General features: G+C 40.4%; 1 protein-coding gene across 1 annotated transcript in view; it reads left to right on the top strand.

Annotated features, from left to right (window-relative positions):
- DNAJC11 (DnaJ heat shock protein family (Hsp40) member C11) overlaps positions 1–13,280 on the top strand; it is a 107,679-nt gene extending 94,399 nt beyond the window's left edge. The window contains exons 9-16 of the mRNA XM_075279939.1: positions 396–481; positions 2,023–2,139; positions 3,561–3,716; positions 5,715–5,784; positions 6,928–6,985; positions 7,147–7,289; positions 7,383–7,512; positions 10,403–13,280. Coding sequence (XP_075136040.1) covers positions 396–481; positions 2,023–2,139; positions 3,561–3,716; positions 5,715–5,784; positions 6,928–6,985; positions 7,147–7,289; positions 7,383–7,512; positions 10,403–10,428 — 786 coding nt within the window. The 3' untranslated portion in view covers positions 10,429–13,280. The remainder of the gene's footprint in view (positions 1–395; positions 482–2,022; positions 2,140–3,560; positions 3,717–5,714; positions 5,785–6,927; positions 6,986–7,146; positions 7,290–7,382; positions 7,513–10,402) is intronic.
- The last annotated feature ends 840 nt before the right edge of the window (positions 13,281–14,120 follow it).

Raw genomic sequence — 14,120 nt, forward strand, 5'->3', positions numbered from 1 at the left:
TAACCCTCAAAGGAATGTCAGTGCAGCATCTCCTTATATATCCTGCATGATGTCATAAGGTTCTACCATAGCTAACACTAGGGGACATTCCGTGGTATCTGCAGGCTGTTTTTTTTTTTTTTTTTTAAATACTCTATATCTTTATTAAATCAATAACTTAAAACCACAATACATCAGTTATATAATATGGAATAAACACAATGAGGATGTAGCAGGGGTCCAGAAGGCAACTATGTGATTTCCTTGGTGCCAGTTGCAATGTGTTTCCGTTCCTCAACACTTTAAATATGTGCTTGCTGTCAGTGAATGAGAACACATTGACTGTCATGTGAGAAATACATTAGTTAAAATGACAGTAAACCTCTTTAATTTCATGATCTTGTATTGTGTTTCAGCTTGGGATCCCTCATTCCTTTATGATGGTCAGCTACCAACACAAATTTCAAGACGAAGAACAGACACGACTAAAGGGATCTATTAAGTAAGTAGTAGTAGTTCTTATTCAAGTCATGTGACGTTCTGTTCTCTCCTACAGATATCAAATATATATGCATATAAGTGCACACTTATCTGTGACCTCTATAGCGTCTGAATCCAAGTGAAGTGTGAAACATGGCAGTTTATATATTAGTCTTATACCCAAGACTAGGAATTGGAGGCCTTACTGAGTCATGAGGTCCCAAGTGGCTGTTACTGTTCCTGCCAATGGGTCTTTTATGAGAATGGGTCGGGGGTGATGGTTCCTTTATCCCCTTTCCCCTAGACAATAAAGGCGGAGCGCTGGCTTCATATGTTTGTGACCGCAAGTTTGCCGCTTTGTCCATCTCTTCACTACAGAGATTTACAGCCTATCCCACCTGTGATGTTTATACACCAGTCAGCTTTTCTGACATGTCCGTTTTAGTTTATATTTGTGTTCCACATAAGAAAAAGAAATGGAAGCATCTTTTCTTGGATCTCTATGTTGTGCCGCTCCTCTGTTAATCTTGCTGGAAGATCTCAAATAAATTGACAACTATGTGTTATCCAATTGGAGGATATGGCCATACACAATCCCCCACTGTCCAATCACTGCTGACGCTCTAATCCCAAGACATTTTGGATCTAGAGCTGCTCATTGCAGGGGGCTCTGCTCAGGTTAAGTGGTGGGCGTCTTATTGAGGACCCTATACTGTTAGTCCTATTAGAAAATATGGAGAGGGGTTGTCGTCTTTAACCCTACAATATTGAAATGTTTCCATTTATGACATTTTCTGTATGAAACACATTAAGCTTCACCAGTTGCACCTTATATTTTTAGCTCTTTTGATAGCTATTGAGATGTATGAGGCCGCAGCTGTGGTTATTGTAGAAGCCTCATAGCCGTAACGTCCGGGGATTAGTCCTTGCTATCAATGCGCTCATTTCATCACCTGGTGTCAGGCCTGTAAAAATGAGAATAGCGGTGTTCTTCTTTTCCATGCTGTATCTATTCTGGCCCCACATATCGGTCGATGCGCTGACAGTGAATTATGAGCCTATTGCAATCCAATTAGGATTAACCCTGTGGTGCTCCGCTAATAACATTGTGATTATTTTTCTCTCCACCAATTGATTCATGTGTTGTTTAATCCCTTCAATGTCAGTGGCGAGAGGAGTGAAGTCAAGAGCTTGCCACTCGAGGGACTGAACTTATTGATTCCTCAGACTCCTAACAGGTTCCAAGGGAGTGGGGGCATTTACTGCAGATCGCTTGTACCAAAAGGCAAAACCGGTTAATTGATGGGGTTTTTAATTTTTTTATTTTTTTTCCAAGCAGATGGCTCTATTAGTAATGCTTGCCTGCTCCCTCTAGAGCACTGCGCTGCAATACATCTGTAAAGAAACTGAACTTGGCACAGTCAGGACATGCTGGGACTTGTTGTTGGCTGGGGTGCCACAGGTTGCAGAACATTGCTTCAAGAGTAATGCTCTTCTGTAGCACGACAAGGTAAAGCATTGCTGGTGGCAGATGAAGCAATGACCATGTCTCCTGTGTTTCAGGGCTGGCTTCTTCGGGACTGTGGTGGAGTATGGAGCAGAGAGGAAAATCTCTAGACACAGTGTATTAGGAGCCACAGTGAGTGTCGGCGTGCCACAAGGAGTATCATTAAAAGTCAAGTAAGTTATCTTCTACTGTAATACAGCCAAAGATGTGCCCTATAGCTATATGAAAGCACTTGGCCACTGTCAGTAGCAAATTATTCCCTATAATACACTTACGCTTCCTTAAGGTCTGCATCAGAAGTGTGTATTATTATGTGCAGACGAGTTGTGTACATAAATATTCTGCATTACCTGTTATAACGGGTCAGCAACCTTCGGCTCTCCATCTGCTGTGAAACTACAACTCCCAACATGCTCCAGTCACTTCCATGGGCGTTCCAAGAACAGAAGAACAAGTATGCATGCTGGGAGTTGTAGTTTTACAACAGCTGGAGTGCCGAAGTTTGCCCACAAGGTTCTGCAACAGCTGAGGTATGTCATATGAGGTTCTGCAGCAGCTGAGATAGGTGTATCCATGTTATAGAGCAGCCATGGTATGTATTATGACGGTCTACAGTAGTTAGGGCACATAACTGTATAACTTTTGTTTTAATGAGAGCCGTACCTAGAACAAAGTCACTGATAGAATAAAATTTGTGCCACAGTAACCTATGACGGACCTTTACTGCAGCGAAAGATGAACAGTAGCAATCTAATCCCACTCTTTTCTGAATAATCATCAGCTTTCTTACCAGGGCTGTGGAGTCAGGAAAAAGTTACCAATTCCAGCTTCAAAATAAAATGCTGAATTATTTTCATTATATAGTTATTGTTCTTTGTAGAATTTGTTGCATATTTACTTTCATAGTTTTATTGCGAATCAGAGGATTATTCCAGCTTCTGTCTGTCTATGGCCGTCAGTGATTATGGAGGAGTAGTAGTCTGTCTATGGAAAAGTACGGTAGATGATTTGGAGTTGGTTTGCTAGTTTACAAATGTTAAATGCTATTTTGCTACTTTTACCTGCTACGTATTTTTTCTTTAGTTTTTCCCCTTTTATGTACCGATAGCATGGTCTCAATAAACAAGTGATTGTCTCTTCTACAATGCCATCTTCTACCACAAGGGGGCACACTACTGTCAACTTTCAAACATCGCTCTGTATTATTTCTAGCTGTAGCCTGCAATAATACATTGCATAATTATAACAAATGGATCGGCACTTACATTGATATGACCTCAGATATCTATAAAAGTATCCGGCTACTTTCCTGCATCTGTTTGAGGAATTAGCTGTTTTTTGTTATTATTGATGAATTTATTTTATAGGCCAGCCATTTTCTTCAGATAGATGGTCTCGGCATTCAGGCTGACCAGCAGCTACGTATTAGCTGCGTACCCATTACAGGGATGGGGGATAATAGATGTGTCAAGTTTTGCTCTCGAGGTCAGATGAGATTCAGCATTTGTTGCAAAGTATAAATTACGGCTTGTTTGGTGGCTCAGAGCCCCGCAGACGGTTTCTATTAATCTGTTCCTGCTCTTCTTTATTCCAGGTTGAATAGAGCCAGTCAGACATTTTTCTTCCCCATTCACCTGACAGATCAGCTTCTACCGAGCGCGGTGTTTTACGCCACTGTGGGGCCCCTTATTATCTATGTAGCGATGCATCGGCTTATCATCAAACCTTACCTCAAGGCACAGAAAGAGAAGTAAGTACCTCGCCAACGCTCATCCTATAACTCACCCAGACAACTCCTCTATGGGCATGAAAAACCAGGTTTGCATTAATACGCAGCTTTTTTCCTATAGCTAAACTGGCCAGATAAGTTTCTTGAATGTTTTGTTAGAACTTTTCCTCTATAATTGTAAAGTGACCTATTCTTGACTGCTTGTCAGAACTGTGCCTTATTTATATCTGCTTCAGGGAAAGCTGTGTGTCGGCTATAAAGGTTTATCACCTAGCCACCGTAAAACGGGATAAAGGTTTGATTCCCCATACCCACACTCAACAGTAACATGGGGTCCTGAGTCCCTCATTCCTCCTCACCTGCAAATGTAGGCAGATAAGTTCAATGCACTTTGGTGATTCCTTCAGAGCAGAAATCTATACGAGCACAGCAGGGACCAAGTAACATCATTACACATATCCAGAAGTGATTCCGAATGTAAGATAATACACTTAAAGCAACATTTTAACAGTTGATAGATAGATATATATTGATTCTGCACAAAAAAAGTGAAATCACTGTGTATACACACGGCATTACTTATCCTGTACTGATCCTGAGTAACAGCCTATATTATACTCCAGAGCTGTACTCACTATTCTGCTGTTTGCGTTACTATGTACACACATGACATTACTTATCTTGTACTGATCCTGAGTAACAGCCTATATTATACTCCAGAGCTGTACTCACTATTCTGCTGTTTGCGTTACTATGTTCACACATGACATTACTTATCCTGTACTGATCCTGAGTAACAGCCTATATTATGCTCCAGAGCTGTACTCACTATTCTGCTGTTTGCATTACTATGTACACACATGACATTACTTATCTTGTACTGATCCTGAGTAACAGCCTATATTATACTCCAGAGCTGTACTCACTATTCTGCTGTTTGCGTTACTATGTACACACATGACATTACTTATCTTGTACTGATCCTAAGTAACAGCCTATATTATGCTCCAGAGCTGTACTCACTATTCTGCTGTTTGCATTACTATGTACACACATGACATTACTTATCTTGTACTGATCCTGAGTAACAGCCTATATTATACTCCAGAGCTGCACTCACTATTCTGCTGTTTGCGTTACTATGTTCACACATGACATTACTTATCCTGTACTGATCCTGAGTAACAGCCTATATTATACTCCAGAGCTGTACTCACTATTCTGCTGTTTGCGTTACTATGTACACACATGACATTACCTATCTTGTACTGATCCTGAGTAACAGCCTATATTATGCTCCAGAGCTGTACTCCCTATTCTGCTGTTTGCGTTACTATGTTCACACATGACATTACTTATCCTGTACTGATCCTGAGTAACAGCCTATATTATACTCCAGAGCTGTACTCACTATTCTGCTGTTTGCGTTACTATGTACACGCATGACATTACTTATCCTGTACTGATCCTGGGTTACAGCCTGTATTGTACTCCAGAGCTGCACTCACTATTCTACTTCTTTAGTCACTATGTATAGTCATTGTATTACATATTGATCATGATTTACAGACTGTATGATACACCAGAGCTGTACTCACCGTTCTGCTGATGGAGTCAATGCGGACATAATTTACATTGCGTATCTTGTTGTGAACACTCATTCAGCTAGGGGGAGTCACTCCTATTCTGTTAGCAGTATGTTTGCTACTGGAAATAGGTTACAGGTTTGCAGGACTGTGACTAGGAACAGAATATGGTTAATAAATGCAAGGCAAGTCACTTATTTTACAAAGGGACTCAGCTTTGTACATAGGTTACATTATACAACATAAAGGTGGACATATGCCATATAGTGGCTCCAGATTAAAGGAAAGGTTCACTTTAACTAGACATATTCCCAATCTCACTTTTGCATATATAAGGCTTTTAGTAGATGGCATCACCCCTCGCCTGGGCACACCACATTTGTCCATTGACATTTCTACATTCAAGTTTTACATTCTTGGTTTTAATTGACAGAGAATTGGAGAGACAAAGGGAAAGCTCAGCATCTGACATCTTAAAGAAGAAGCAAGAAGCCGAGGCTGCAGTGAGTACTATCCTACATTTTCCTTCACCTTCTATAATACACATTTATGAGCTTTATAATGATGTAAATCTAAGCAAAGTAATGTGTACTATTATTCCTGTGATCACCAGAGGAGCCAAGTTTCTCATTGTATTCAGTGCTTTCAACCTCCACTTTATTACTACCATACCTTACATTAAACCTGGTCTCAGGACCTCAATGTAATAATACTTAGGCAGTAGACAGTACATAATATGCTGTCTAATGTGGGCGCAGCAAGTGTTCCCATGCAGTCAGGAGTGCAGTGGCTGTAATACACAATGGCAACCCTTCCGCAAAGATGGAGATCAGAGGGAGCTGATGAAGATGATGAAGATATTCAAAGGCAATGACTCAGGTGGGGAACCCCTTTAAGTAGTGTCACACAGAATCCCAGTTATGCAATTGAGGCGCATACCTAAATCTGGCAAGACAACCTAGGATCTAACAAAGGTTCTTCATGTTTTCTGGTTGGTTAGGTGTGCCCTAACAACTTTGTATATAGTTGTAGCAAACTGGAACCCAGCAAATAAGGTGACCCCCTGCATCCTTTCTCTTTAAATAAAGCACAACTGCTTTTGTGACTGGCACTCCTTTCACAACTATGGTGCTGTCAGGATTGTAATCTGCATGTGTCTGTAATGGACAACCCCTTTAAGGTAGTCATAGTAGAGTGGGGCCCCAGTACATTTTGTTATGATGGCCCATATGGTTACTTGTTATGCCCCCGTGTGTGTGCTGTTGGGACACACGTTAATCTACTTCAATATAAATATATATTATTTTTGCATATAAATAGTATATTATAGATAAATACAAAATTGTCCCTATGAAATAAAATAAAAAAAAGTTGGAAAAAAATTAAACCAAAGCCTGTGACGTAAAAAATAGAAATGCTTTTTTTTGTCTAAAATAAATACACAAATGTACAAAAATAGGCAAAGTACTACTTGACCGACAAAAAAACAAATCCTCATATAAGTGCATTTATAACTAAACTGAAAACGTCTTCATGGCCCAAATTGGTCCCATCCTCTAGGGACAGAAGTTTAAGAGAACACTAAACATTACCAAACCTTTTATTTCTTCCGTCACAAGACCTTTATTGTGTTTTCTGATTTGTAGGTCCGTTTAATGCAAGAGTCTGTACGGCGGATCATAGAAGCTGAAGAATCTAGAATGGGTAAGAGATTTTGGGTCATACATTTGGTTCATCTGCTTGTTCTTATTTTACTAGCAGTTCCCTTGTCCTGTATTGTTGCTATATGGGGAATCCAAGTGTTTACTAAACCAGACGTGTCAGGAGAGGTGACCGGTCATCTGTCAATGTGTTTTGTGTTTTAGGCTTGATAATATTAAATGCCTGGTATGGAAAATTTGTCACTGATAACAGTCAGAGGAACGAGAGGGTGAAAGTCATTGATGTGACGGTGCCCCTTCAGTGCTTGGTCAAAGACTCTAAGCTGATCCTCACAGAAGCTTCTAAGGTAACTCCACTTAGTCTCCCTAATTCCTGTTCACTTCCAAGTTTCCAAGTTGCATACTTGCAACTTACCCTGTCTGTCTTCCTAACGTCTTAGGCCGGACTGCCTGGATTCTATGACCCATGTATCGGGGAAGATAAAAGTTTAAAGATCCTTTACCAGTTTAGAGGGGTTCTGCACCAAGTCATGTCTGGAGACAATGAGCCACTTAGGATACCAAAGCAGTGTGAGTATACAGAATGAGACTTCAGATTGAAGATAAAGCCTTTTATATCACCTGGAAATATTGGCAAGAGGCTAAATGCTACCATGTCTCCCATCTCTGAACTTCCCAGACAATTCCATTCAATGCCAGATAAATAGTGCAACATAGAGCCCAGATGATGCACCACAATGATACACAGTCCACACATTGCCACACAATGCTTCAGTGAACAATGCCATAAACAATGTCACACCACACTCATATAAACATTAAGGGTGGATTTATGCAGACTGGAGTATCGAGGAGAATCACGCCTAGGCTGAGGTAAACTAGCACAAATGATTCTAAATTTCGTGCAATCCCATGCCACTTTTGGTGGCTATTTAAGGGAATTATTGTCACAACTAGAAGTTAAAAAGTTGCAACCAGTGTTTTTGCAATTTTTCTTAAGCCATATATCTGGTGTAAATGAATAATCTTCCCCATTGAGTCTCACAAAGCAACATGTCACCCAGATAGTGCTTCCAAGGAAGGACCATGGCCCACCATCAGGGTCACGGGAACTGCAGTTTTTACTGCAATTACCTCATTTTGTTAATTTGATACTCCACTACATGTATCTCCTATTTACTTCCTGATGATCCTGTTCATATTTAGTGGTGAAACACGTTGACGGGTTCACTATAGTTTATATGTATGGCAACTTTTTGTTTATTTCTCCCATATTTCAGCACAGTGAGAGTATTTAGACGTCCTGCATGTAGGAGATATTTAATCCCTGGGCAGTCTATTGTGTTAGCCAAACAGGACCTATTAGTTATAAGTTTTTATAGGGTCTTAGGGCGGGTTCACATCTGCGCCCAGTCTCCGATTTGTGGGTTTCCGTCATCTGCCTACAGTCAGTGTCCGCCCGTGAGCGTCTTCTGGTCTCCGTGGTGAAACAGTTTTTTTGGGTTTTTTATTTAACCGGACACAAAGTCCTGCATGTCCAACTTTGTGTCTGGTTAAACAAAAAACGGTTTCGCTGTGGAGAGGCAGAAGACGCTCACGGGCAGACACTTTGCAAACCCATTCAAATGAATGGGTTTGTAAACTATCTGTCAGTTTCCATCTCCTGTCCAGTTTCTCAGGCAGAAGAAGGAAACCTGAAAGCAGAGACCGGGCGCAGGTGTGAACCCGCCCTAAGATAGGTGTGTGATAGCAAATATCTGGCATTCAATCCTATTATATGGGACATTTTCGAGTACCCTTTGGGATGGTTGAGCCATTTTTACACACCTTTTATTCTGAGTTCAAGAACAAACCTCCTCACCTGGGTCTGTGTTATGTTATGGCACATAAAGAACACCCTAGGCTTATTCAGCACTTCATATATTTTATTATTCTCAGACCAAATAATTTTATCTTGATTTAGTAAAAGTTAAGTTTTATAGCAATTCTCCTCAGTGACATAGAAACATTTCTGAGTGACTTCCCTACTGTGATACTGATAGTGCTGTAACTTTCCCAGAAAGTGCTCAGATAAATAGTGTGTAAAGTTCCCAAACAATGACACACAATGCCCAATAACTAGGGCCATAAGGAGCTCAGACAGGACCACACAAGACTGTAATAAGGAGCCTACATAGCATCACATAGTTCCTAGATAAATAGTGTCCTAAAGTGCCTAGAAAATGCCATGCAATTCCCAAATAAGTATGCCAGAAAGCACTACTACACGTCTGCAATCCGGATTGGATTGTGTACAGCAAGAGACGTATTTTGCCAATGGTAGTGTCAGATAAGATACCGGAGTATAACACGACAGCAGCGCAGTATGGAAACTGTACAGCGAGGCAGCAGTAGACACTAAATGGCCACATTACAGAGTATAACCACCGGCGAACTGTATATAATTCATTATGCACCATGCTCTTTTCCACTACGAACACATGTATCATGCATGCATTACAGATATACATAATATTAATGTATACCTGGAAATCTTATTCCATCTATCTCGAACCTAAACATGTTACTCTGCCGGCTCAGTAGATAGATCGCGTAGTGCTGGGAGGTATACATTATAGTCTAACACTACACAGATGTCCTTTCCTTATAGATATACTGTATACAGAGTGGTATACTTGGCTGTCCTTATACTATATACAAGGTCAGCCATGTGTGCTATTCTGTATACAGTATATACTGTGAGGACAGCGCTCTATACACTATATATAGTGCTGTGCTCTTAGTATATACTGTAAAAAGAGCTGTACACTTGGCTGCCCATGCCCTTATACCGTGTACCCCACTACCTAAACAGTTGTGTGCACACTATTACATGCGATTTATACTTCAAGAATGTACAGACTATTGCTTGCGATATATAGCAAGGGCATTTGCAGAATGTCACTTGGGATAGGAGTGAACCAAAACCAAAATTCTGCGGCATATAAAAAGGTGGGGGGGGGTATGTAAAAGTGGTGTTTATTTAATATAATTTTGATTTAGGTCCTCACCGGGCAACTAGTAAATGTCACTCCCAATAATACCTCACCGCACCCAGATAGTGCCACGCAATGCTGATATGAATAGTGCGATACTTCTATGCCCATTAGAGCACTTGTGTCCATCATGACCTGTCCTGGCTATTCAGATTCTCATGCAGTAGACATCTTTCTGCTTGTGGATAACAGAATAGGGAGCTAAATTCACCTCTGGCCTATAGGAACACTTGGAGAGGTACCCACATTACCACCCCCAACACCATATCTTCAATTTCCTCTCATTCTACATTTCACATCCACATAAAAGCAGATCATGCATGGAAACTAACAGACCATGGTAATGTCTTCTCGCCGAGCCGCCTGTGATATTAGCTCTTAGTGGGATTTTATGATCAGCCTCCTATTCTTCTCCCTTCTTTTAGCTCACAAGATCGATGCGGACGGTTAGCCTAATCCGGGAGCAGAACTTTGATACACAAAGCTCATATATCCCAGGCCTGGAACCTCTACTCTGGATTTTCTGCACATGAATCCTACAAGCTGAATTTTTTTTTTAAGACTATATGTATTATTAAATAAAAAGAAGAAAAAAATTGTCAAAACTAATATATGTTATAATAATGGGCATATGCAGATAAAATGACATTGTTTTACCAGAGCCATATTCTCATTCAAGTAAGGGTCAACTGGTTTTACCCCATGGTACAGTCAGAACAATCGGTCTCTACCCTGTGCATCTCCAGCTGTTGTGGAACTACAACTCCCAGCTTGCACCGATATGATGCAACTTGTAGTACCTTAATGACTGAAGATCCACTGGTGCAAGTTAAATGTGAAGACGCCTTTTATGTTGTTGAACGCACAGCTTTCTCTGTCTGTTACATGATGTGTGTATCTGCATATTATTTTGCCTTAAAGGAGCACTAAAATATAACTGACCTTTAAAACGACTTTGCATTTTCGGGCAACATGTGTGTCATTAATGTATTCATTTTGCAATGTTATTAACAAATTTTGGCTTCTATCCGTGAAAACCTGCATTTCTTTATTTTTTCCCTATTGAGAGGTCCTGTATAATACAGAGCAGCTCAGACTGGAGGGGGGTCACTACAGTTATACTGTATCTTGGGCATTCTACAGCCCCCTGCTTCTGTAGTCGTAAGAAGGATACTATTCTCAGAGGTTCATGTGACACCAAGATCACAGCTTTACCTGTATTATATCCAGTTTTATCACCAGTGTAAAAAGCAGTTCAGATGGGAGCAGCTGCATGTAAATGTACCGATCCCAACTGATGATTACTCTTGTAAATCTATAGGTAGAACTGAGATCTTGGTGTCATATAAAATCAAGTAAGAATCTCCTTTTACATAGGACACCAGAAGCACTGTTCTAGGTTTTATAATGCGTCATATGTAACTGAAGTGATCCCTCCGGCCTCAGCTTCCCTGCATTATACAAAGGCCCGTACACCCATCCTCCAGTGAGAACCATTGTACAGATTTCAGCTCTAAATAGAGGCACAATGGACAAAATAAAGGAGAGAAGGATTTAACAAAAATAAGCCAAAATTTGTTAATAGAGTACATTAGTAATGACACAAATACTGCCAGAAAATCAAAAGTTGCTTGAACGTTCAGTTTTACTTTAAAGTATAAGTAAACTTTGATCTATTTTTTCATGATCACTAGTGCAAGCGAAGGGAACAAACTTTGTATTATAGTTCACTAACTTTAACTACTTCTATCTTTTCTTCTTATCTGAGTGATCCGGTCCCATACTCCAAATACAAGTAGACGAGTTTACAATGAATTCTATAGAGATGGGGGAATAAGACAGACAGATATGAGTCTATCTATGGCATTAATATGAATCAGGAGAAGGCTGGATAGTCATTCCTGATAAGCCAGATGTGTTGTGAAAGAAAACCGTCTCTATAGTGCAAATGTCTCTCTGCTTTGATAAGCTCTGCTAGACAGATGGAAGCAAGTAAGTGATGAAACAGCCCATTTTCTTTAATACACTTTGTAATCTATTTTTATGTTCACCTGCACTATGGATGTATGAAAAAAAACGAAAAAAAAAAACATGGCTGCTTTCCTCCAATAGCACCATGCCTGTCCACAGGTTGTCTGTAGTATTGGTGCTCAAACCCATCATCTTTACTGGAGCCAGACTGCAATACCAGTCACAGCCCATTGACAGGTGAGACACTAGGTTTGGAAGAAGTCAGCCATGTTTTTCTAATCATTGACAAACTCTTTAAATTCAGAAAAATTTCTGCAATAAGAACCGACTATATAAGTAACGTTTGTAATTCCTGAAATCTCCAATATGTGACATTAAGTAGTGATCATGTAGGCAGAAGCTAGGAACATTAGATGACATTTCATTGTGTGGAGATTGACTTTAGGTTTAGTGTCCCTTTAAATATTTCTGGAGATGTAGAGTCCCTTTTAAGTGTATCTGAAGACGGCCATTTGCAACAATATTTATGAAAATGCATTCAACTCAACAAAACATGGTTGCCAACTTTATGAATATGAAAGGTGTATTTTATTTTATGCGCGATTGATCTTAAATCTATGCCTTGCACCGCTCTGTCACGCACCGGTCCGGAACGTCAATTGGTCCGGAGTATAGACTGGGGCCAGGCAGCATTGAAAAGTAGGAAGGTCCAATAATCTAGAATTAGACCAGATCTGTGGATATCTTGACTGTGCCAAAAAAAAATTCCAAATGAGTGAACATACTTTGTCCACGACATGTGCCAGGAGGTGGGTACCTATTTATTGAATATATAAATATAGGTTGTTTTAGAATATTTTAATTGCACATCCACTTTTTTTTTTTTTGCAAAATCTCTTCATTGCATATCTTTGAATACCCACAGCAGGCCATGTTTTTCTCTCTGCTCCATATTTAATCCCTGCCCTATAGAGTAGGTTGTTGTTTTTTGGTTAACCTCAGGGCTTCCCTTGTGATCTTGAGAACAATCCTCTAGGCAGCAAGTAGATTAAAAGAGGTCTTATTTTGAGTGTCTTTATGAGGGGCATGTGGTCCCTCGCTGCACCCACAGGGCTGCTTCTTGTCTAACATGCTAGATTTCATTAACTGCTCCACAGCAGTCTGCTCACTGGATGTCAGTCCTTCTTATCTTCTGCCAAACAGATAGTCCACCCTGCAGACGTCCATCCAAGAGACCAGACCAGGAATTTGCATGAAAAGGTTCATTTTCTACTTTCTGCTCAACACACCAGAAATAAATATAATGTGAAATAAACCAGGATATTTTTCCAAGTCTTGTTGATTCTTTTTGACTTCACTTATAAAGCGTACTTGTCATTTCTTTCTTTTTTCTTTTTTTTTTCAACTGTGATTTTTATAAAATTTTTCCAAGAGGAAAAAAGGAAAGAGGGGGGAGAGAAAGGGGGAATCGGAGACCACGGGAAGAACTGTACACATCCCAAGGAGCCTCTGTTGGAACAGAACTTCTCCACTGTGTTATTAAGGGTGGCCATAAGATACTCTAGGCACTTGACATCCTTAATACGAGCTAGCAGAAAAGGGACTGCTGAAGGCTGGGCACTCTTCCTGAGCCATGAGGGACTTAGCCGCAGTGCAAATATACAGGGATAACAAGGAAGAGTTTTTACTCAGGGACCTGGGAGGTAGATTGAGGAGAAAAACCATGGGATCTAGAGGGGTAGCCGGAGAAAAAACTGCATCCACAATGGACTTCATCTCCAGCCAAAAAGACCGTATCAAAGGGCAGTCCCAAAAAATGTGAAAAAGAGTCCCTGGACTAGACAGGCATCTCCAGCATGTAGAGAGAATAGCGGGATTTAAGGTATACTGGAGGGTCGGAGTATCATACCAGTGAAATGGAATTTTATACTGGGTTTCACGGTATATTATGCAGATAGACGACTTAATAGCACGGGATCAAATGATCTGCCATTGAGCCAGAGATAATTTCCTTCCCAAGGCGGACGACCAGCGCGACATATCTGTGGGTTGGGAGATCCCATCCCTCTGGAGAGGATAAAAGTCGATAAATATCAGAAATCAGGCCTTTGGTAGAGGTACCAGCACGGCATAGCCTCTCAAATGCAGTAGGGATGGAGACCTGCAAAGCCC

This window comes from Leptodactylus fuscus, chromosome 6 (genome assembly GCF_031893055.1).
Source record: "Leptodactylus fuscus isolate aLepFus1 chromosome 6, aLepFus1.hap2, whole genome shotgun sequence".
In the NCBI taxonomy this organism is placed as follows: Eukaryota; Metazoa; Chordata; class Amphibia; order Anura; family Leptodactylidae; genus Leptodactylus; species Leptodactylus fuscus.